Consider the following 23229-nt stretch of genomic DNA (forward strand, 5'->3'; position numbering starts at 1 on the left):
CCGCCGCCGTCCGTTCCCTGCCGGGCCGAGCTCCTTCCGCGCGGACCGGGGGCTCCGGGGCCCACGCGGCCGCTACCGGAGCAAGCGTCGCCCCCCCCGGCCCTCCGCCTTGGTACGTCCCGGCCTACGGCGGCCTAGCGGGACCGAAAGGGCCCGACGGCGGCGCTTCGCCTTCCTCGTGTCCGCATGACTGACAGCTGCGCGGCGGGCGGACCGCGCGCAGGTACAGAGCCGGTCCGCGGGGATGCGGCCGAGGTCCCGCCCCTCGGAACCCCGGACCGGGACCCGGACCCGAGCCGGGGCCGAGCCGAGCGGGCGCAGAGTTGGAGCCCCGAGCCGAGCCGCAGCAACAAGTGGCGGGGCCGGGCCGGGGCCGGGGGCGCGGGGACCCGCGGCGGGGGGCGGGGGCGGGGGGCCCCGGAGGGACCTTCCCGCGGCCCCTCCCGGCCCGGCGCGGCGAAGGCTGTCCCCGCCCCGGCCCGGCCCGCTCGGCCGCACTGTAGCCCCGACGGCCGGCTCGGCCGCAGCTCCTGCCCCCCCAGCGCCCCAGCCGCCCTCTGCGGCCCTGGGGGAAGGGCCTTGGGGGTGCGGGCGGTCGGGGCTCTGAGGACTCAGAGCAGGGCGGAGGCTGGAGCGGGTGGTCCTGGAGGGCGGCGTGGAAGAGGCGCCCTGCAGAGCCCGCGTGTGTCGGGGAGCGCATTGATCCTGGCCGGGGGACCCCTTGGATAGGGCCCTGGAGGCCATACCTGCGGGCAGCTCTAGGCCGCGGGTTCGTGCCAGGGCTGGAGTAGGTGGTGGAGTCAGAGATGGTGGGGCAGCAGCCACAGAGGGTGGAAGGGACGATGAGGCTGTGTCCCTGGGGGCGGGGTGAGGTGAGCTCCTCGATCCGGGGGCCACGGGGGGGGGGGTGTGCAGATCTGTGTGGGGGGAGGCAGGGAGGGCCCCCTGGAGGAGGCAGACTTTGGGGCTGTGGGGATGGATGTGTTCCAGAGCAGCGCCTGCGGGGGTGGGGGGGTGGGGCGGGTGTCAGCTAGTCAGGTGGGCTGGGCATGAGTGGGGCCTGTACTCCCCACCCTCCCACGGTGGGTGGTGGATTCTGGCCTCAGCTTCAGGGAGGGAGCCTGAGGGTCCCCTGGGGCCTGGGAGGCGCTGGCCACCTCTGCCTGGGCCCTGGACAGCCTGCCCAGTGCATTTGTCATCCTCCACGCTGCCACGTGCAGAGCCACGAGAGAGGCCACTTCCCTTCCCAGCTGCCCCCCCACCCCACCCACTGGACGCACATCCTGTGCCTGGACAAGAGGGACAGGAGAGGGGGCCTGGAGTCACGGTGGCCTGGGGTCAGACCCAGGCTCCCCTGCAGAGACTATTGGCAACTGTGCAGGTGAGGGACACAGCGGAGGGGACCCAGGCTGTCAGCTGGGTGGAACTTGGGGAGCCGCTGGGGTGGAAGGCTTCCTGGAGGAGGGGCCCAGGGCCTGCCCCACCCATGCTCCTGCTGGGAGTAGTTGTTTACTCTGAAAGAGTGAGGGGAATGAGCCTCCCGCCTTGATCCAGGCCTGAGCCAAGTTGACATTCCTGGAATTCTGTGAGCCGTGTGTAGATTTGGGGGTGGTGGTGGCCTCTTCCTGGGCTCCTCCCTCCAGCTCCCTGATTTCCAAGGACAGACGGTGGGGAGCATCCCGGCTGCACCCTCAGCACAGGTGTGCCAGGACACCCTGTGGGGCCTTGGGTCCTCTTCTCTGTCTCTATCCTGCCTTCCTCAACCCTGCAGGACACTGGGGAGCCTCAGAGGTCAGCCCTGCCAGCTGCCTCGGCCCTGGGTGGCCTCTGTGTGTGTGTTGTGGGGGGAGTTGGGTTGGGCGGGAGGGAGCCCTTAGGGCCCCAGGCACTGGTGGGGAGGAGGGGTGGGGAGGGGAGCCTCGGGGGCCTGCAGGGGAAGGGGGGCCCTCACTTCTCCTCTCTGGTGCAGTGTCAGCACAGATGTGGCCCAGGCCTCTGGGGAGGGAGACTGCCAGCGTTTGGAGCATAGGGTATCTTGTGGGGGGGGCATAGGGAGGGAGGGAGGGCTGTGCCACATGTGGTTGGGAACCCGTGAGCCACGCTTCCTGCCAGAAAAGGGTCACTGCAGGGCAGGCAGGGGCGGAGGACAGCAGTGGAAGCTTCTGCTGCTGAGACGCTCCAGCCAAGAGCCCGGCCCAGTGTACAGGGAATCAGCCGACCCTGCCCACCAGTCCTGGCATCATTTCTCCGTCTGTAGAGTGTGGGTAGAACCTATAGCTGCCCAGCTGGAGGGACCCAGTCCTGGTAATGCAGGCCTGGCCCCTGCTCCTCTTGCTCTGGGCAGATGCAGATGTGCACTCACGGGGAGGGGGGGGGAGCGCTCTACAGGGTGGAGGGTCCCTGCACGGCCATGCTCGTATGCCTCCTCTGGGTCACTCAGGGTCCCTTGCCTGCTGAGCCTGCACTAGCCCTGGGCCCTGGGGATTGAGGAGTCTTGAGTGACGATGTCTGCAAGCGTGCTTGAGGCTGTGGTGGCCCTGACCTAGTGACCCCTTGGACGAGCCCGGGCTCAGGGCATTTGGGAACAACACTGCCAGGCAGCCCTGTGGTCTGGGCCCCATGTGGTAGGGCTCTGGGGGAACCACACTGGCCTGGAGGTGGGTGGGCACACACTGGGTACCTGAGACAGGGTCCTGATGGTTTCTCTCCACCACCACCTCCAGGACAGAAATGCCCCCCTGGGGGGTGGGGGGGCTGCAGGAGGAGCAGGGATGTAGGGGAGGACCCTGAGATGGGGGTTGGCCTTGCCCAGGCTCTGTGTGTGTAGGGGGTACCCCTCCCCCAGGGCGGGCCGGGTGGGCCTGGGGACTGTGGGGCCTGGGGCCTGCAGGGGCTGGATCAGCAGCCGGAAGGCCGACACCACAGGACTGTTTGTGTTGGCGGGGCCTCCCTGGCTCCTCAAAGCCGCCTCAGAGCCTGCTGGGCCTGGGGGCCCCGGGGAGGCGGCTGGCTCTGCTCTGCCCAGGATCTGTCCCTGCTGGGGTGTGTGCCCCCAGGCCAGGCCCCTGCTGCCTCCCAGCCCCTGGCATCCTCCCACCTTTGTGTCCGCTTTTGGGGTAGTTTCTCTTTGAGTGGGACCTGGATCCGGCCAGGTAGGTGCCCACGGCCTTCTCATGGCTTATGCTGTTCTGGGGTCCTCCAACCACTGCCCATCCCAGAGCCCTGGAGAGTCGAGCAGGCCCAGCCCAGGACTGCCGGTGTGTTGGTCTTGGGGCTCTTCCTCGGGTTGTCCCTGCTGCCTGCCACAGGTTCCATTCCCTGGGATGCGGCACATCAGACCCTGCACGCAGAGGATGAGGAAGGAGGCTTCCTGGAGGAGGAGGCTGGGCCTGGGTGAACCATGGAGCCAGCTGGTGTCCCATCTGGCCCCTGCAGCCTGGCCCAGCTGCACGGCCATGTCTGGGCTGCCCTAGATGGGAGTAGGGGCTCTGCACTCTTGGAGGAGGGCTATGGAGGTCAGAAGGGCCAGAGGTCATTCATGGAGGATCCAGGGGCTGCCTCGGGGGGAGGGGGGAGCAGGGGGGTGAGGGCTGGAGCGCCACTGCGCAGTGGTCTCATCCAGCCTCCACTTGGTGTTGGCCATGGGACTTCCACATTTTGGGGGGCCCAGGAGGCTTGAGGGGCTGCTGGTAGATCTGCCCTTTAGGCCCTGCCAGGAGGCCCTGTCCCCCTGACACCCAGGTCTTGGGGTGTAGAGGGCACAATGGCACCATATGGTGCATGGTTTTTAGCTCCTAGAATGTTGCTTTGGGCTTTGGGGGCTTATCAGGGAAAGTGGATGACGTGCGTGCCCCCACACCCGCCCTGCTGCCGACTTTCTGGGCCTGAAACCTCCCCGTGGATGCTTCCTCCCTGGGCATGGGGACTGCTGAGGGCTCCCAGGTGCATCCTCTCCTCTCTGAGGTTCTGGGGAGGACAGGTATCAGGTCACCTGGGGGGAGGAGCCAGGACTCCCTCTGCTCTGTGGCCTCTGGTCAACCCCAGGCATAAGTTTGGGTGGGCTGGCAGGCAGTGGGCTGCCCACAAGAGGATGGGTGTGGGGGGCAGACACCTGCCAGGGTGATTTACTGAACCTGCAGTCCCCTCCTGCCCTTGGGCTGCTGGGAAGACTGACCACTCCCCCCTGCCCCTGGGGCTGCAAGGAGTACCTGGTCTGAGGAGTGAGGTGTGGGGCACCTGACCGGGATGCCTTCAGGCACCCCATGAGATTAGGGGTCCCCTCCAAGCCCCTGGCTGCTGGGGGAGGACAGAATGCTCCCGTGAACGCCAATGGCAGACAAGTGGGTGAGTCATCAGCAGCTGGCTCTGCGGGGAGAGTGAGGTTGGTGGCTCAGGGCACATGTCTGCTTGGAGCCCAGGAATGGGTGGGTGCAGGGCGTCTTGGGGCATGTGGACACCCAAGGCCAGATCCCGCGTTGTGCATGAATCCACGCCTCTGAACATGTATACTCTCTGGATGCACGGACCCCCGTGTGCTGTCCCTGTGTCTGTGCCTGCAAGTCTGCCTGCCTCCCGGGGTGTCTCAGGACGAGTGACCCAAGGCTGGGAGCAAAGCCCTACGTGACCCTCCGCTCCCAGCTCCTGAGTCAGGCAGTGCCTCCCCACCAGCCCCGGCGCCCTCTCCAGTCCTAGGGACCTGGTCCTGAGAGGAGGGCTGTCCCCCCCCTCCCCTGGTGCCTGCTCAGCCTCCAGGAGCCCCCGCAGAGGGTCCGGTGTGGGTCTCCAACCTGTCCATCTTCCTTCCACAGGGCTCCAGCCTGCCTTGGCCACACTGACGACTGGCCCACCTGCTGGCTCACCTTCGGAGGAACCGAGCGCCGCCCAGCTTCTTTCCTGCGGCAGGCCCAGGTATGCCAGTCGGGGTGGGCAGTGGCAGCAGCAGTGCAGACCCGGACAGCCTCATGGGCTCATCCACCCCGGGCCCCGGGGGCCTTACCAGCTGGATGCTCTTCGGGTCCTGGCACAGGGTCTGAGCCAGCTGGATGCCATCTCCTGACCATGTCTAACTGGGGCCCCACCTGCTAGAGGAAGGGGACCCCTGCGGGGGAGAGGCTGCACTTTGAGGTTCCTGACACTGGGCCAGGGCATTGAGGAAAGCCCCGCCCCCCTTGGCCTCAGCCTGGACCTGTGTCCTCATTGCAGCTGGCCCCAGGACCCTTGGATGAATTTTCTAATTTTATTTCAGATCAGGCACTCCTGTTCACCACCTGGGGTGGCGCAGGGTTTTGTAGATGGGATATTTTGGGGGACATTGGGACACTGACAGCTGAGTGAAACAGAGCTGAGAGCCCCCTGGGTGCTGGGGCCCACTGTGGGAACCTAGGCCAACTCCCCTTGTGTCCTCTCCCTGCCCCACTCCAGCATGATGAAGGGGTGGAGAGGTGAGTCTGGGGCTCCATGAGGAGTCCTGCCCATCACTGCTCTCCTGCCAGCCTGGGCCAACCCCGCTTCATCTTCCTCGGAGGCCCTGTCTTGGGAGCCAGGCCCAAAAGGAGACAGATTCTCGCCCCTCAGGCCCCACTCCTCACTCATCTGGGGCCCGAGACTCTTTGAGAAGGATAAAACTGATGAGCTGGCGGCAGGTGTCTGTGCCCAGGGTCCAGCCATGCCTCCCTGAGTGTGTCTGAGCCCAGCCTATGGGGGTGCTCTCAATGTAGGGCATATGGGGTGAGGTGGGGTGGGGCTGGGTCAGCCCTGGATCCTCCCTTGGCCACCTGTGCCCACAGCTGCACCCTGAGCACACACTCACTCAGCATCCCAGGGCGTCCACCCTCGTATTGGGCTGTGGAGCTGCTGACTTGAGCCAAGGGGGTGCTGGGGTCTCAAGGGGGTCACTCGTTTTCTGAGCAGAGCTGTGGGCAGTGGTTTCTGTAGGGCTGGGGTGGGGCCCTCCGCTGCCTGCTTCTACACTGGGCCCCTGGCACATCACTGTTGTGTCCGTTTTCTGGGGCCCAGATGTACCAAAGCACACTTGAAGGAGGGAAAGATGGGGGGCATGGGAAACCCCAAGCTGGCCAGCCTTGTGAGACAGGCAAGGACTCTGGGACTCTCCTGCCCCCTCTCCCTGCCAGGGCCAGCTCTGCTCTGCAGGAAGAGGCTTTCAGGCTTGGCCCCTGGGGCTTGAGTGCAGTTCTACAAGGGGCCTTCAGGGGGCAGCAGAGGTCTGATGCTCCTGGTCCTCAGGGACCAGCAGGGCTGCCAGACCTCACTGGGCCCCCAGTCCTCCAGGTAGTCCTGCCCTGGCTGCTGCACATCCCTCCCCCCCTTCAACATGCTGCCTCCCACACCACTGTCTCTCAGTTTGTCACCTTGTCAGTATCCCTTCCTGGGCACTCCTGCCTCCCCTCCTCCTTCCCATCCGCCTCTTTCTCTCCCACCTCTCCGCACTCTGAGCTCTTGCTACCCAACTCTCAGGGACCCTGAGCCAGCCCTTCCCTCTTTGGGCTTCAGTTTCTAGGACTGTCCCATTGGGTGGACACTGCCAGTGGACTCCCATGCTGACCTGGTAGGCCTTGGCTACAGCCCCAGGCCCAGAGCTCCGGGAGGAGGAGCTCAGCTCTTCTTTGGCCTCCTGGGCTGCAGGCCCAGGGCCAGATAGGAAGGCGGTGTCTGACTTACACGCTGATGTCTCCCCCCAACACCAGTGGCCCCAGAGACCATGCCCCCACCAGTGGGGTGAGCTAGGGTGCAGCTTAGGGAACATGTCCCCCAATGTGCGGGTGTAGTATGCATATGTACTCCTACCTAGACTGTTGTGCGTGTGTGTGCGGGTCACCCTGGGGATCTGTGAGCTTGGTGTGGGTCCTCGCTGCACGTGCGTGGATGTGTCCAGGAGGGGCAGGGTCTGACTTCTGGCCCAGGCTGGTGCAACATGAAATGTGACGCCCCCTCCAAAAAGACCAGTAATTCTCAGACAGTGGCAGCAGGGCATTAAAGCAGAAGGGGCTGTGTGTGAGCAGGTGGCTCATGCTACCTGGAGAAACAGGACCAGGGGAGGGGGGTGCCCCCACCCAGGGAGCACCCCGCCCTGCGACCCTCCTGTGAGTTCCAGCCCCTCCCTGTGAGTCTAAAAGCCTCGCCCAGGGTTCTTGAGGACTGGCCTGCCCTCCTAGGCAGCCTCCCCTTTTTCCCTCCCCAGCCCCAGTCCCTCTCAGGGGCAGCCCCCCCACACCCCGGGGTGGGTAACCCAGGCTGATTCCTGTGCCCACAGAGGCCTCTTCCCATCCAAGCTGTAAACGGCCGGGGCTTCGGGGGTCCCTGGAGAGCGCGCCCCCCCAGGGAGTGTTCGGGGCTACACCGTCCTGGGCAGCCTCTTTCTTGACTTGAACCCAGGTCGAAGCCGCCCCAGGTCACCACCAGAAAGCAACTGGGTCACCCCTTCATTTGCATCGCCCTGTGCGTCTCGAGTGCGGTCTGAGGCTCGGCCCGGCGGCGGGGGCAGTGCGACCTCGTTCCCGGACCCTCCGCCCCGGGCCCCCGGGCCCCCGGGCCCCCGACGCAGTCCCCGCCCTTCCAGAGCATCTTCCTCCCGGGCGGGCCCGGCGGAGGCCAGGGGGGCTGGGGGCTGGGGGGGCGCCAGCGCGGGCGGGGCCGGGGGCGGGGCGGGGTCGTCGGCCCGGGGCCGCGATTGGCCGGCGCCCGCGAGCGGTGGGATCGCGGGGCGGCGCGGATTGGCGGGGGCTGGGGGCGGGGAGGGGTCCTGGGGGGCGGGGCGGGCGCGGATTGGCGGGCGGGCGCGGGGCGAGGGCCGGGGCTGCGGCGCGGGGACCGGGCAGGTGTCCGGGGCCGCCGCCGGGGCGGAGCGGGGAGCGGGGCCGGGGCCGGGGCCGGGGCGGGATGCGGCGCGGCGGGGCGCGGGGCGCGGGGCGCTGAGCCCGGCGGCGGCCCTGGCGCGATGCGCCGCTCGAGCACGGACGAGTCCACCTACCGGCGCAGCCCGTCGCCGGAGGGCAAGGAGCCGGGCTTCGCGCGCGGGGGCCCCTTCCGGCGCTACAGCAGCCTGTACGGGCGCGCGGGCGCCGGGGACGGCGGGGACGGCGGGGACGGCGGGGACGGCGGCCCCTTCTTCGGCCTGCACGCCAGCCCCGGCCCCAAGGCGGCTCAGGCGCGCTGCACGGCGCCCAAGGGCAACAAGTACGTGGTCTTCTACCTGGATCTCTCCTTCATCTTCCTCCTAGAGCTGAAGCGCTGCAGCATGGCGCGCGGCTGCCTCCAGGGCGTCAAGTTCCTCATGTTCGCCTTCAACCTGCTCTTCTGGGTGAGTGGCGGCGGGGCGGGGCGGGGCGGGGCGGGGGGCGCCCAGGGTCGCCGCCCCAGCTGGGATGGGGAAACACTTGGAGACCCAGATGGATGCGCGGGGTGGGGGGGGCCCAGGGTCACCGCCCCAGCTGGGATGGGGGGCAGACACCGGGACCCAGATGGATGCGCGGGGTGGGGGGGCCCAGGGTCACCGCCCCAGCTGGGATGGGGGGCAGACACCGGGACCCAGATGGATGCGCGGGGTGGGGGGGCCCCAGGGTCGCCACTCCAGCTGGAGGCCGGGCTGGGGTGGCCTGCGGGAGGCGGGTTTCCGGGACCGCGGGGCTCTGGGGCTCTGGGGCTCTGGGGCCGAGGCTCTGCACTCCAGGCCGCTGCCCCTTGTCCTCTCTGCTGTCCTCCTGGGACGGGACATGTCCCGCACCTGCGCGCCCGACAGGGAGGCTAGGCACTGCGCCCCCCTGCGCCCGGGTTCCCGGGTTCCTGCGTGGAACTCTGGTGCCTCCCTCCATCCCCTCCTCTCCCCTCCTCTTTCTTCTCCCCTCCCCTCCCTCCGCGCAGCCGGCGTCCTTTCTTGACTTTCCACCCCGCACCAGTGGTCTGACTTAGGAGGTTCTGAGGGGGCTGTTGGGGGCCGGGTGGTCCCCTCCAGTGTCTGCAGGTGCTGTGGGGAGGGAGGGGGTGTGTGCACCGGTGAGTTCTCTGGCTGGGCCTGACACTGACCAGGGTGTTGGGCCCCGGAGTGTGCTGGGGAGGTGTTTGGCCTCCCTGCTGGCTCTTCTTCCTACGTGGGGGGAGTGTGTGTTGGGGGTCACCCATAACTTTTGCTGAGGTGGGTTGCGTGTGCTCAGACAGGAGGTGTGTGTCCAGAGGTATTGGTCCTAGAGGGTGGCCTCTTCTTCCTCCATACAAGGCTGGCTGGGTGGGTGGGTGGGTGGGGAGATGACAAAGTTGTCACCCAGCCCCAGTCCCGTAACTGCAGGGAGCGTCTTGGAACAAGCCTGGCCAGGCTGGGGTTCCACTGGCGGGGCTAGGAGGCGTGGTGGAGAGAGGATGCCAAGGTCCCTCTTGCTCCATGGGTAGTTCTGGACATAACCGGGAGTGAGGGTGTGGCTTTAGCTCCAGCCTGGGCTCTGGGCCCCACAAGGAGGCCATCCTTCATGCCATTTACATGCTGTCCAGTTAAGGCCACATACCCAGAGACCTGGGTCTATCTTTTTGCACCTGCCTTTCTTGTCAGGCTGTACTTTCCTCTTCCCAGCTAGTGGTAGAGGGAGTCAGGGGTCCCCGGAAGGGGTGTGACCCAAGGAGACCCAAGGAACCCTTCCCCAGATGCCTGCTTCCAGAGGTGGTCATGCCAAGGGTTGTTTCTCTACGAGAGACTCTCAGGAGGGATGAGGCCCAGGCCCAGAGTGAAGTACCCTGAGGCCAGGAGCTGGCGGCAGAGGTGCAGAGGTGCGTGACAGCTGGAGCCCGACCCAGGGGTGTGAAGGGGTGAACGTCTTCTGGTGGGGGATGTTGGCCAGCTGCAGGGGGCGCCGGTGTGGTTGCACTGAGTGGCTGGCAGAGTCTGCATGTTGCTGCAGGTGACCAGACTTGACAGTAGTGGTGGTGTAGGTGGCCGACTGCTTGGGGTGGGGGCAGGCAGTGGGTGTGGTGGGTAGTCAGGTCCCGGGACGTGGGCAAGTCTTGTCCTTTCCCTTACCTCCTCTCCTCAGCCATCTGGACAACTGCTTGGGGTCAGGAGAGGGGACCCCTCAAGGGAGCCTGTGGTCTGAGAGCAGCCCCCCTCAGTGGGTCCCCAGGCAGGGCTATGTTTGCCCTGGGAGCCCTGAGGGAGCGTCCCTACCAGCTGCAGGCCAGACACGCTCTGCCAGGCCTCAGCCTGGAAAAGAGCAAATCAGAAACCCCCCTTGGGACCCTGTCTTGGGCTGGAAAATCCATTTCCCTTTTCTTCCACAGTTCTACTTCCCTGTGAAGCAAACTGGTCTCCTGCTGCTGACCTGGGCCCCTCTCTGCCCCAGCATGGTGCCCAGCTGGGGTCTGATACCCTGGGGGTCAGAAGGGGGCACCCGGCTTGCCCTTGGCCCATAGGAAGCACTCCGACATGAGGTGTGGTGGGACTGGTCCGGACGCTGGGTCCCTGGGCAGGGATCAGCTGGGCTGCAGGTGGCCGGGGCGGAGGCCAGAGCACCCTCCCCCGAGCCCCCAGCTCCTTTGTACCTGGGGGTGCTGGCCTCCCCCTCTGTCACTAGGAAGCTAGAGGACAGCCCCGCCCTGCACCCCTGAGTGTCATGCCTCAGTCTCCCCACTGGAGCTATGAGGGTCAGGGCTGAGGTAATGGGAGGGGAGTCCTAGGGGCTGGACCTCAAGACATGCACCTGTGTCACTGCCTCTGACCCCACCCTGCAGGGCTGGCCAGGTCAGTGCTGGGCCAGCGTTTGCCCCAGCTCGTGGGGAGCAGGCTGGGGGTGTGTCTGGTGGGGCAGCTGTGTCTGTCCCACATGTGGCTCCCAGCGGGCGTGGGTGCGGGGGCCCTGGTTGGGGGGGGTGGCAGGAGGTAAGGCTGCAGGCACAGGCCAAGGGACTCCCGAGGGCCCCATCCGCAATGACTTCTCTATGTCCTGCCCTCGTCTTTGCTCTTCTGTCCTCCAAGCCCTGCCTGGCACCCCCTTACCTCAGGTCCTCGATCCTGAGGGAGGTAGACCACCTAGCCCCTTGAGGCTCCTGCACCCCTGGCTCCCCCAGCAATTTGGTTCCCCCCCACCCCTGCACTAGCCCCAGGGTGCCCCTGCTGAGACCACAGTTCCTGACAGCCTGGGGAGGCAGGGAGCGGGAGGGCTGGCTCAGGAGATCATCGAGTCCTATTTATGGGCCCTGTTGGATGGGGTTTCCTTGGGGGCTCCTGTTTGGGCCTGGGAAGGGACGACTGAGGTATCCAACCTTGGGTCCTTGTGGGGCAGGAAACAGTCATCACCGGTCTGTCCTGGGGTTGACCTGCTAGGTCCTCCTGCACTGGCTGGGTCCCCGGCTCATCTCAGGGAAGGAGACAGGCTTGCATGTTGTCACCAGTGCTTAAAGCCGGGGTGCCCTGAGACAGGGAGCTGGGACAGCACAGGTACCCCCCCCAGAGTTCAGAGCCAACTGACCCCCAGACCTTGTCTTGCCTTCCCACAGCACATGGGGCCTCCATCTGAGGCCTGCCCAGGGCAGTTTAGGGTCAGGGCCTCCACCATGGGGTGGGGGTGTCTCCCGGGAGCAGGCAGGTATACCGTGTGATGCCAGGCACAGGGTGAGGGTTTGGAGACGTGCAGCCCCTACAGAGCCCCCCTGCCGTGAGAGGGGTAGGGGTATGGGGAGCGGGAGGACATGTTCTTCCTGCTCCTGCCCTGCCCTGGGTCAGAGTGCTTGGGGCTCCTCCAGGGGCAGTCAGTCTCTGTGGCTCGGGGGTCCTGGGGGGACCTGAGTGGAGGCAGGGCTGAGCTTAGCAAGGTAAGCCTGTTTCTGTGCCTCCCAGACTGGGATCAGCCGAGTTGAGGGCCCCTCCTCCTGCTGCACCCCGGCAGGTGTCCCTCCCCACCCCCTTCCCTAGCTCTGGGCTGCTCGCTGCCCTGCCTCGGCCTGAACTTGTGCTCAGAGTCCCTCTGTGTGGCTGGGGTGGGGGTTGGAGCCCTGCCTGCCATCTCCTGCTGCGCAGGCCAGTGGAGGACTTTGGGTGAGTCCTGCCCTCCTCGGGGTCTCCTCAGGGTCTCCCCTTCCCCAGCTGCAGCACAGGGTGGGGCCTGGATTTTCCCCTGTGGTGATGCATGACATCCAAGTGGGTGTCAGAGACTGGTGGAGGAGGAGTGGACACATGGTGGCAGAGGGCCCTGTAGAGCTGGGGGTCATGACCTCCCCCCAACCCTCCCTGCAGCTGGGGAAGGAAGCATGCCACGGGGGCCTGCTGAGGTCACAGGGGGAGGACCAGTGAGCATCTCAGACCCCACACCCTGGGGCTCTTCTTGGCCCAGCCTCTTGATGGTGCTGGGGGCATCCTTGGGTCCTGGCTCCTATTTCTTTGTGCGATAGGCTAAGGCAGGGGGTGTCCTGCTGACTGCAGGTAGGGGTGGCTGTGCAGCCTTGTGATGGGTGCAGGGAGGGTGGGCGGATTGTGTGTGGGATCGAGTGGAGGGCCCCCAGGAAGGGGGGGGCACTTGACTCCCTGGTCAAAAGTCAGGGCACTCTCATCCTTAGGTTGGCAGCTGGTTAAGGGGATGGGCGGGGCTCTGGGGCCTGGGAATGTTTGGTGCCTGGTGGCCGTGCTGCGCCCCCCGCAGAGCCCTCCCTCCCAGGGTGGGGGCCCCCGCGGACATACTGTGAGCAGCAACAATCCGCTTGTGTATAGAGGCCCTGATGGCGGCACCAGGCCTGTGGGTTGTTGCTGGGTTGCTGGTCTCCCTGAGAGGTTGGGGGTGGCCGCGGGCAGTGAGGGGGATCCAGGCAGTGCCAGCACTATCCTGGGTGCTTGTCAGGCCTGTCCACCCAGTGGCCCAGAGGGGCTTCGCGGTGCCTCTGTGCGTGTCCCTGGAGTCGACCCTTTTTTGGAAGACGAGCGAGGGGGAGAGGCGGGCCTGCCAGGCCTCTCTAGGGAACCCTCTGTATCCAAAGCAGAGGTGGGGGGGCTGTAGCAGGAGCAGGGCTCTGTGCCCCCAGAGAGCTGTGGCCTTGGCCATGAAGGGCTGGAGTGGGAGTTGAGGCCGGGGGTCCCCAACCCAGTTGTACCTCCTGTCTGTGGCCCTGGCCCTGTCCTTCTGCTGTGCTTCAGTGCTTTGTCTGCCCTCTGGCTGCCCTGGGGCTCCGGCCATGGCCTCTCCCTCCCCTCTCCCAGGGAGGGCCGCTGAGGTTCTTGCTTGGAGCCCAACGGGGACTGGAACTCACCACCCCAAAATCAAGACCTGAGCTGAGATCAAGAGTCTAATGCTAAGCCGACTGAGCCACCCAGGCCCCCCCTTTTTTAAATCTTATTTTTGAGCCATCTCTACACCCAATAGGGAACTTGAACTCACAGCCTTGAGATCAAGAGTCACCTTCTCTACTGACTGAGCCTGCCAGGGCTTCTGCTGCTGTGGTCCTTCTCTGTGCCCCAGAGGCCCCCAGGGAGCTCCTCCTTGCCCTGGAGGGGGGACTTGGGCCTTCCTGGAGCTGCTGGCCTCCTTGGACACTGGCCTCAGGGGGTCCTCGGCCAGTGGGGCTGTCTCCCTGGGGGCTGGGGCTGGTCTCCTTGCGTCCGAGCTTTGGGGCTCCCGGGGCTGGCGTGAGTGAATGGGGCTGGGGATTGGCGCGGGGGCTTGGTTGGCGTTTAAGAAAATTACATGCAGGCCATGGCGTAGATTTTAAGTGAGCGCCCTGCTGAGCTGTCCCCCAGGTAACAGGGCCCAGTCGAGGTATAGGGGATGTTTCGGCCTGCCAGGAGGGGCTCAGCCCCTTCACTCATCTCGGGCAGGTGCAGACCTGGTTTCTGGCACTGCGGACACGTTTTGCCATTCCCAAAGTGCTGGCGGGAGGGGTGAGACACCCCGCCATGCCCAGCCCCCACCCCGAGCCTGTGCTGGCTGCCCGGCGAGGGGCTTCTGGGCACAGGCTCAGGCCCTGCGGGCACCCGGCCCTCCGCTGTGTTCCGAGGACGTGGCCAGCTGTCCTGCCATCTGCTGGCCGGAGGGGCAGTGGCAGAGGGCCACCTGACACCTGCCCCTTCATGGGCCTGGGGGTGGGGTGGCATCGCAGACCGAGGCGTCCCTATACCCCCAGCCCTAAGCCAAACCGAAAAATGGAGACAGGAAAACGGACAGCAGGATGAGGGGGGAGTGTAAGCCGGGTACTGGGCTGGGGCTGGTGACAGGGGAGGGCCGGAGATCGGGCGTGTGCTCGAGGCACATGGAGGGAGACAGAGAGGCCACAGCGGATGGAGGGGCAGGGGTGGGGGTCCCCCTCTCAGGCTTCATGGGGTCTGTTCCTGGGAGCCAGATGGGCTTTCGTGTGGCTGGGGAGGAGAGTCCAGCCAGTGCCCTAAGCAGTGAGAAAGTGGGGCTGAACATCTGTGCGGGGGTGGGGGGGGGTGTCCCAGCCTCTCAGCGACCTCAGCCTCTTTTACCCTGTGTTTCATGCTCTGCATCTGAGTCTAAAGGACCTTGTTTTTTCCTGCACTTGGAGGCTATAATTTTCCTGCCAAAATGTTTTAAAAACTGCATATGCAGAAGCATTTTCAAAATTACAGGTAATTTTATTAACTGTGCTCGTACATTGTTAGTGAGTGTGTGTCTGAGTTTTTGGTGACTGGTCTATGCAAACATGCTTGCACATGGGGGGCCTTGGGGCTTGGAATATGGCAGGTCATAGGGCAGCATGTCTGTGACATGCGTCTGTGTGTGAGGCTGACGGTGAGAGGTGTCCAGCAGCGTGGGCTGTGTGTGTCACAGTGTGGGTCTCTTTTGCCATCTCAGGTGGAGGTGGGACGTTGTGTGCAGAGTTAATTAAGGAAATTCATTTCCACCAGTGCTGGGAGTGGGGAGCCCCCCCAGACTCCCCGGGAGCTGGACTCCCACAGCCGCTCTGCTCGCCGTGTCCTCCCTGTGCCCTTTCATGTGTTCCCATGGGGCGAGGGAGCTCAGACGGGCTCAGTTTCCTGCTGACAGGAGCCGTCTACTGTCCTTGAAGGCAGGCAGTGGGGTTGTGAGGAAGGAATAATTCTTCTGGGCTCAGGGACCTGCTGCAGGAGGCAGCCTCACCGACTGAGGGGCGTCCTGGGGCTCAGCTTGGAGATGTGACTCGCCCAAAGTGAGGGCTGCATGGCTCAGTGGGGGACAAGCTGCCACAAGGCCTGGGCATGGCGGCTGGTCAAGGTGCCGTCTCCATGGGGAGTGGCCCACCCTCATGCCCTCCCTGACCCAGATCCTCCCTGGTCCCCAGCCACAGCACCCTTCACGCGCAGCACTGCAAAGGGCAGCCCCTCCCCTGGGATCTCTGGAGATGCCAGAGGCAGCGGGGACGCTGTGGGGACAAGCGCTGGGCGTCTGACAGGCACGGGCGAGGGGCCTCGCCCCAGGAAAGCCCTCAGCCGTGTTTCTCATCTGTAGGTTGGCTGGGAGGGTTGAATGAGCCACGGCCTGTCCCAGCTTCTGTCCCCATCATGTTGAGTGGTGCCTCCCACAGGCGGGCGTGGGGTGCCCAGAGGTGCTGGGTGCCCCCTCAGTGGCTGGACCTGGGGTCAGCACCTCGGACAGCGCCGGGGCTGCTGGGGGCGCCGCCTTCTCCCCACGGCGGTGCGGGGGGGGGCACATCTCCCTGAAGCCAGCAGACCCTGTTCTGCTGTGGGGCTATGCCCAAGCCCAGCTCTGCAGTGGGGGTGTCACCCCCTGCCCCCCCCAACCACCACAGGGCAGCTGGCTGCTCATACTGGGCACATACCCAGGCACAGGGGCAATGGAGCCACTCCTCCGGGTGGGTCCCCCGGCTGCCCTGCCACCTCTGAGCCTCGTCTGGGCAGCCTTGTCATGGCCCTGGGTTTGATCATGGCATGGAGATGGCCTCACAGGAGTCACATCCCTGGGTGGGTATGGCCTAGGTGGGCGGAGGCCTTTGTCCCCATCTACCGTGGGCCCTCTGGGAACCTCCAGGGCCATGTGATCCATCCAGGGGCAGGGCAGCCTGTGCACCAGGCTCCCCCTAACCTGGTGCCTGCGGGCACTGGCCCTGCCCCCTTCCGCACCTTACCTGAGCCGCAGACGCCCACCTACCCTGGGGAGGGGCTCAGACAGGCAGGATGGCCCAGCTTCCTGGACCCCGCCCGAGCCAGCAGCATTCAGAGGAGATGTTTATAATTTTTAGATCAAAGTTCTTCTGTGGAAGGTGCAAAGAGGGGCAGGGGGCCAGAGAGGACCCGCATGTTCACCCTGGGCTGATTGGACACCCCACCCCACCCCCCGCCACTGGATGGTGCTGAGCTGGGGCTCAGCTTGGGGGGCTCTCCTGCCCCGCTCAGCCTAGGCAAGGCCCGGAGGGATCCCAGATGCCGCTGGGCCTGGCCCAGAGCCTGTCCACACTCGGGGAGCCACGGCCCCTCTGCTCTTGGGCTGGGAACTGCATTCTGCGCCCCCCTCACCATAACTGCAGTCTCCTGCCAGCCTGGCTTAATACGTGGTGTGCACACTCCCCAGCGGGTTATGGAGAAGGGAGTGGTGGCCCCACTGCCACCCCAGGGCGTGGCTGACCAGCTGGCAGGGGAAGGGGTGAGCACGGGCACATGGAAGGTGAGGCTTCCTTGGGCAGTGGTCTCCGAGCCCTGGGGGTCTGCTGAGTCATGGGGTCCCTGCCAGGCTCAGGGAACCAGGCCAGTTGTTGGGGAGCCGTGTGTGGATGGCCCTGGCTTCCCTTGACTCTGCCTCTGACTGACTGGACAGGTGGCTTGTTTCCCAGCCTCAGTTTACTGATCTGGGAAATGAGGTGGGAGTCTGGCCATTCGGCTCAGGAGGCTTTTGTGGGGGTGATGCAGGGCTTGTGGTGGCCCTGGGTGGGTATGGTATCCCGAGTCTGTGACCTAGCCTGTCCCGGGCGTGCAGGGTGATCACTCCAAGGGCTGGACGTCATGCCCAGGAGAGCCCTGGGGGCTGAGGGCATGGGGGCCAGGCCAGATGGTGAGCAGTGGGGAGGGGTCCCCAGGGCCGCCTGGCTTTCCCCAGAGCTCAGCATTGCTCCTCTCATTTTAATTGTGTATAATAAAGAGCAACTATGAAATTCAGTAAAAGTCCCAGTGGTTAAGGACAGGCCGCGAGGGCCAGGGGAGGGCCAGGGATGGGGTTGTCTGCTCCGCTCCTGTGCTGGTGTCCACACCAGAGCCTGGCGGGTGCTTTGGGGCTTGTGCTTAGAAAGTGACAGTGGGGGACACCAGGCGGCTGATGGGGAGTGTGGCCACCCACTGGGAGGTGGTTTTAGGAAGAGGAGTGTGTGGTCCAGCAGAGTCTCCAGGGATCTAGGGCAGGTCTCCCTGACTGCTCAGGTCCAGAGGCTGTGGGGCAGGCGTGGGCCAGGCTCGGGGCAAAAGGGGACACTTCCTGGAGAGATGATGTTCGGGAGAAGCCCTGGGGCTCCTGCCCAGGCTGCCTCATCATATCATTGGGACAAGGGCAGCCACCCCATTCACGTCCTGAATGGAGAGTGTCCTTAGGGATGCCTAGGTGGCTCAGCAGTTTGGCACCTGCCTTCAGCTCAGGGCGTGATCCTGGAGACCTGGGATCTAGTCCCATGTCAGGCTCCATGCATGGAGCCTGCTTCTCCCTCTGCCTGTGTCTCTGCCTCCCTCTCTGTGTGTCTCTCATGAATAAATAAATAAAATCTTAAAAAAAAAAAGTCTCCTTAGACCATCCCCTCCCCACCATAGGTGGGGGACCTTGGGGTCCCCATCACTGTGGCTGTGGATCAGGGAGTGGTCTCCGAGCCCTGGGGGTCTGCTGAGTCATGGGGTCCCTGGGACCAGCTGGGTGCTGGGAGGTCAGCGGGGCAGGCGAGGGTGCGCAGGGCCTGTGGGATGCCACTCTGCATGGCCACAGTGATCCGGTGGGACTGCAGCCTGCTCTGGGGCGGTCTGGGAGGCGTGGGTGGTGGCCTCACTGCCCTCTCTCCCCACCCCGGTGGTCCCAGCTGGGAGGCTGCGGCATCCTCGGCGTTGGCATCTGGCTGGCTGCCACCCAGGGGAACTTCGCTACCCTGTCCTCCTCCTTCCCGTCCCTGTCGGCTGCCAACCTGCTTATCGTTACCGGGACCTTTGTCATGGCCATCGGCTTCGTGGGCTGCATCGGCGCCATCAAGGAGCACAAGTGCCTCTTGCTCACTGTGAGTGCCCCCCGCTGGGTGCCTCTGGGTCGCTGACCCCTCCGGGCAGGAATACATCACCGCCATGGCCTGTGGCAGCCCCTGGGGGCTCTGATGGGGCCTTCCAGAACAGGCTGGGGCGGTGGGGGTCAGGTGCTGGGGAGCTGCTGGCTCAGAGCTTCGTGGAGGCCTCCTGCGATGGAACGGACACGTGTGTGCTCACATGCCCACCCGTGCACAAGCGCACACGAGTGCCAGGCAGGGCCCCTCCAGCCTACTCTGAGACCACCCTTCCTGGGACCCCTCCCTGGCTCCTGTCCCTGGACCCTCTGTTGAGAGGCTCACGGTCCCCACCTCTGCCTTGGACACATTTACCGGGGACGTTAATCACCGATAATGGAGAAGGGGAAGTGTCCCCGGGTCAGGTTCCTCACCTGTTAATGTGTCCAGTAAAGGCCTTGGGCAGCTTCCAGTCCTAAATCACCCCTTCAAATTGACCTTGTCTGAGGAGCTCTTGCCCAGGGTGGGGTCCCTGAGGGCACGCCCCCCAAGATGTGCAGCCTCCCCAGCTGTTCAGCACGTTCCAGATGCTCCCATCAGGGCCTGGGGCTCTGATCTCTTGGAGCAGCAGGTGGGGTGTGGCTGGATCCCCAGCTGCCCCAGGGCAGGAAGCTGCAGTGGGGGGGGGGGGGAGCCCAGCCCCAGGCTTCTATGCAGGGGGAGTCCAGAGCCCACTTCCCCGGCCCTGTCCCCATCGTCCCTGCCCTAATCTCATTCTTGTCTGCAGGAAAGGCAAGGTGGATGCAGGCTGTCTCTGCTGCTCAGCTGGCCTGGGTCAGGGCTGTGCCTCTGGGGGTGCTCGGATGGGGGCGGGTGCTACCCAGTGGGCAAGGTCTGTGCCGTACGGAGGCACTTCTCAGGCTCCTGGTGGCTGTCCCCTCACCTTGGTCTTTCCCAAAGGGGTGGTGGCCACCCCTGGCTGCTCCGACGGCTGTGATCCCCAGGGTTCAGCATCATCACGGTCCGACCTACCCCCTGCCAGGGCCCCCTGCCTTGGGCACTGCTCCACCTGCCTGCCTGCCACAGGGACACAGGCATGAAGCCTAGGTGCGTCCCCTGGGGTCAGCGGAGCAAGAGAAGAGCCCCTGGGACAGAGAGGGGGGTGGGGCAGCACAAGGGGCACGTGCTGGTCCCCAGGGATGGACCCTGGGCTGGAGGCATCCGTCTTAGGTTTGCAGCCCCAGCCCTGGAAGGCTCCACAGGCTAGGGGGCAGGGGTTCGGTGTGGCCGTCCCTGACACCCATCTCCTCTGCAGTTCTTTGTGACGCTGTTGCTGGTGCTCCTGCTGGAGGTCACTGTCACTGTCCTGTTCTTCGCCTACACTGACAAGGTTTGGCCACCCTGCCCTCCCCACCCAGCAAGGGGCCATGGCCCCGCTACCCACTCAGGGCAGTCCCGCTGTTCACCACAGCCACCAGAGGCGGGTCCCGGAGGGGCTGCCAATGCCCTGGAGGCTCTGGGATTCTGGCACAGTGGGAGTGGGGGGACAGGGGTGTGGGCGGAACTCCCACTGTCCTGGACCGAGTGTCCACTGGGTAGGAAAACACCTGTCCCCGCGCAGTCATTGATTTACATTACTCAAGGTCCTGTGCTCGCTTCGGCAGCACATGTACTAAAAATCAAGGCTCCTTTCCGTGTTTTATGCTCTGCGTTACACCCGGGGCCTGTGCTCCTCACTTTGCTCACGGTTCTGGCCTTTGCCTGGTGGGGGCTCTGGCCTGGTCCCTGGGTCCTCTGGCACAGTCCCCTCCAGGCTTCCTGGTGCTGGTCGACCCTGCAGACCTAGGAGCCCCAGTTCCTCCGCTGGAGGATGGTCTCGGGAACCAAGTTCCGGGGTCCACGGGGGTGTCGTAGCTTCTGGGCCCCTCAGCCGACACCCCGCATGTGCAGACCACTCACGGTGTTTCTGTCCTTGTCCGTCTGTCTCCATACCTGAAGCTAACAGGAGTTCATGCTGGGTGTCTCACTCCAGTGCCAGCCAGGGCCCAGGGGCAGGGACGGGCAGGGGGCGATGTGGGGCGCCTGTGGGGTCTGGATGAGGGAGGTGGAGCTGGCCGTTGGGGTGGGTGGCCCTGCTGACCACACTGCACCTGCAGATCGACAGGTACGCCCAACGAGACCTGAAGAAGGGTCTGCATCTGTACGGCACCCCAGGCAACGTTGGCCTCACCAATGCATGGAGCATCATCCAGACCGACGTGAGCCTGGGTGTGGGTATGCAGGCGGGGGGTGGGGGCTGGGGTGGGCCGAGTAGGGGGTAGGGCCCACCCCTGGCTCCCCAGCCATCCTAGCCTGTGCCTGTCGTAGTTTCGCTGTTGTGGGGTTTCCAACTACACCGACTGGTTTGAGGTCTATAATGCCACCCGCGTGCCCGACTCCTGCTGCCTAGAGTTCAGTGAGAGCTGTGGACTTCACGCACCTGGCACCTGGTGGAAGGCGGTGAGCACCCACCCTCCCCACACATCCTGGCCCTGGGGACCTGGGGGTGCGAAGGGCTGGCTTCATGGCCCCTGTGACGCACCCTCTGCCTCCAGCCATGCTACGAGACGGTGAAGACATGGCTCCAGGAGAACCTTCTGGCTGTGGGCATCTTTGGGCTGTGCACGGCACTGGTACAGGTAGGCTGTGGGGGGCCTGCCTCAGGGGCCAGCTGGACCCACCTGGCCTCCAGCCTACTGGAGCCTACTGGAGCGAGTACCCAGGCTCGCCAGTAGAGGTGGGGTTCAAGAGGGATGGTCAGGGGCCACTCTGTGGGCAGGTGACCTTTGACCTCTCAGGGACAGGCAGGTCAGCCTTGTTCCTGCAGCCTGAGCCCGGTGGCTGTGGTGGGTGGTGGTCACGGGACTGGGCAGCACAGAGCCCTGAGGTGAGGGCAGCCCGTTCCTGGGGTGCACAAACACTCAGGTGATCAGTTGGGCGATGGGCAGGCAGAGAGGGGGCATGGAGCTGAGGGGCCCTGAAGCTACCAGCAGAACCACAGTGGCCACGCTGACAGAAAGGCTGGTCTAGGGACCAAGCCCTGGAACCCCCAGCGTGTCCCCTATGCCAAGATCGGGGGGAGGCGTTCCTGGAGAAGTGAGGACCAGGCCTCCGGGGAGGAAGCTACGGGGTGGGGTCTGTGGGCAGGACCGTGGTTCCTGAAGCGGTCCTGACCAGCCCCCTCATGTCCCCACAGCTCTTGGGTCTGACCTTCGCTATGACCATGTACTGTCAGGTGGTGAAGGCGGACACCTACTGTGCATAGTTTGCCCACTGCCTGCCACCTCTGCCTTGCCGCCAAAGGACACCGCCCACTGGGGAGATGACCGTGTCCCCTCCTGCCTCTCCTGCTGCAGGACTCAGCACCAGCCCCCACCCCCATCCCCCCACCCCCGGACTCTCAGTCAGTCCTGGGGAACACCATGCTGGAGGGGATGGCCCAGCGCTGGCAATATAGGCGGGACGGGGACAGGAAGGGCTTCTGGCGCTTTTCATATCCCCATCCCCGCATCCTCCAGAGAGCAGTGTTTGCGCCCCTGTTGGTCGGGGCTATTCATGGGTGGGGGTGGGGGTGGGGGTGAAAGGCCACCCACTGGTCCTGGTGCTCAAGGTGGGGCTGCAGCCCTGCCACCCACATTCCACAGCAGAGCCGGGGCAGGCTCTGGGTGCATCTTAATAAAGTGCGTGGATGACAGCCCCCCACCCTGGTGTCTGTTGCGGCCCTGACCCTCTGCCCACAGACCGTTTGGCCATGGGACCCCCTAACATGTGCCCGGTACCTGGGGTAGGGTTCCTGCACATGCGTGGGACCAGCCATGAAACCTCTGCAAACTGGGATGCAGGAAGCAAGGCAAGGGCACCTCCCTCCCCTGATGTGGGGTGGCCTCCATCTAGCCCCAGGGCCTTACCTGCCCCCAGGGGGCCCTCCGCTCCTGTGAACTTTACCCCTTAACTGATAATCTGTAATGGATTCTGCAAATAAAGTGGGCTGTCAGGAGTGGAGCAGTGACCACCGCTTGCAGTGGCTGCTGGGGGTTTTGGGTTGGGGATGGGCCCCTCCTGGGAACTTCACTAGCTGTGGGGCATGTGGCCCCCGAAAATCTCCATTTCCAGCCCTCCTTCCTGCCAGCTCCCCGTCCCCTTGGGGACACCCCAGGTCCCTGTTCTTGTGTGGAGGGCCCCTGTGGGGATGCCCAGCTGAGTACCGCCCCTGGCCACAGTATGCCTCCAAGTCCCACCGATGCCACCCATCCTCACTCCACAGAAACTGAGAACCAATGTGCAGTTAGTCATCTCCTCCCAGCCAACATCTGGGAAGCCAGGAGGGACAGTGACACGTCTGACAAAGCAGTCCCCATGTAAGCCCCAGCAGTGTCCATGGTGCCCTCTGGCTGGTACCTGGGTCCCCCAGTCATGTTTCTCCTAGTACGTGACCAGCAACACACCCATCCCACGTTCAGACTGGACCAAGCAAACAGCTTGCAGACCTGGGACCCTTGTCGCTCACAGCCTCCTACGTGACCCCTCAGACTCCAGTCCTGACTCAGCTTCCCCCACGGCTCCTGGAGCCTGTGGTTCACCAGGGTCCCCGCCCACCAGCACAGACCCCACCTGCTACTTCTGGGTGCTTTCTAGGCTCACTGCTCTGAGTACCCTGGGGGTCTGACATCAGGATCCCTCCCCAGCTCCCACCCCCTTCACTGGTCCCATCTTCCTGCACACCCAGTGTCTGTCACCAACGCCGACTCCTCTGAGCCTCCCATCTCCTGAATAGCCTTCTGGACACACTAGAGTCCTGCACCCCAGCCCTGGGGCTATGGCCTCCTGGCTTCCCTCCTGCCCAGGCCTTTGAGCTGGCTGGGGGGCATGGGGAGAAGGCCTGTTGTAGGGCCTCAGGGAACCCAGGCTATGGCCCCATGTGCCAGTTGGCATCCCTGCTTGACAATCCACAAGCAGGGGCATCCACGTGAACACATGTGCAGGCATGTACTTAAGCATGTGCACACACACACCCATACACAGCTGCTGAGA

General features: G+C 64.8%; 1 protein-coding gene across 5 annotated transcripts; it reads left to right on the forward strand.

The window, feature by feature from the left end:
• Positions 1-76: 76 nt before the first annotated feature.
• Positions 77-22207, forward strand: TSPAN4 (tetraspanin 4). 5 transcript variants are annotated; one of them, XM_025451928.3, is made up of 9 exons: positions 77-223; positions 4809-4908; positions 8238-8317; positions 17989-18180; positions 19475-19549; positions 20316-20417; positions 20527-20658; positions 20754-20837; positions 21395-22207. In XM_025451928.3, the coding sequence occupies exons 3-9, from the start codon at positions 8255-8257 to the stop codon at positions 21461-21463; spliced, it is 717 nt and encodes a 238-aa protein (XP_025307713.2). In that variant the 5' UTR covers positions 77-223; positions 4809-4908; positions 8238-8254; the 3' UTR covers positions 21464-22207. The 5 variants fall into 5 exon arrangements, with proteins under 5 accessions (XP_025307713.2, XP_025307712.2, XP_025307715.2 ...); XM_025451927.3 differs by lacking the exon at positions 77-223 and adding an exon at positions 1236-1381; XM_025451930.3 differs by lacking the exon at positions 77-223 and adding an exon at positions 1480-1585.
• Positions 22208-23229: the final 1022 nt, after the last annotated feature.

Source organism: Canis lupus, chromosome 18 (genome assembly GCF_003254725.2).
Source record: "Canis lupus dingo isolate Sandy chromosome 18, ASM325472v2, whole genome shotgun sequence".
Taxonomy (NCBI): domain Eukaryota; kingdom Metazoa; phylum Chordata; class Mammalia; order Carnivora; family Canidae; genus Canis; species Canis lupus.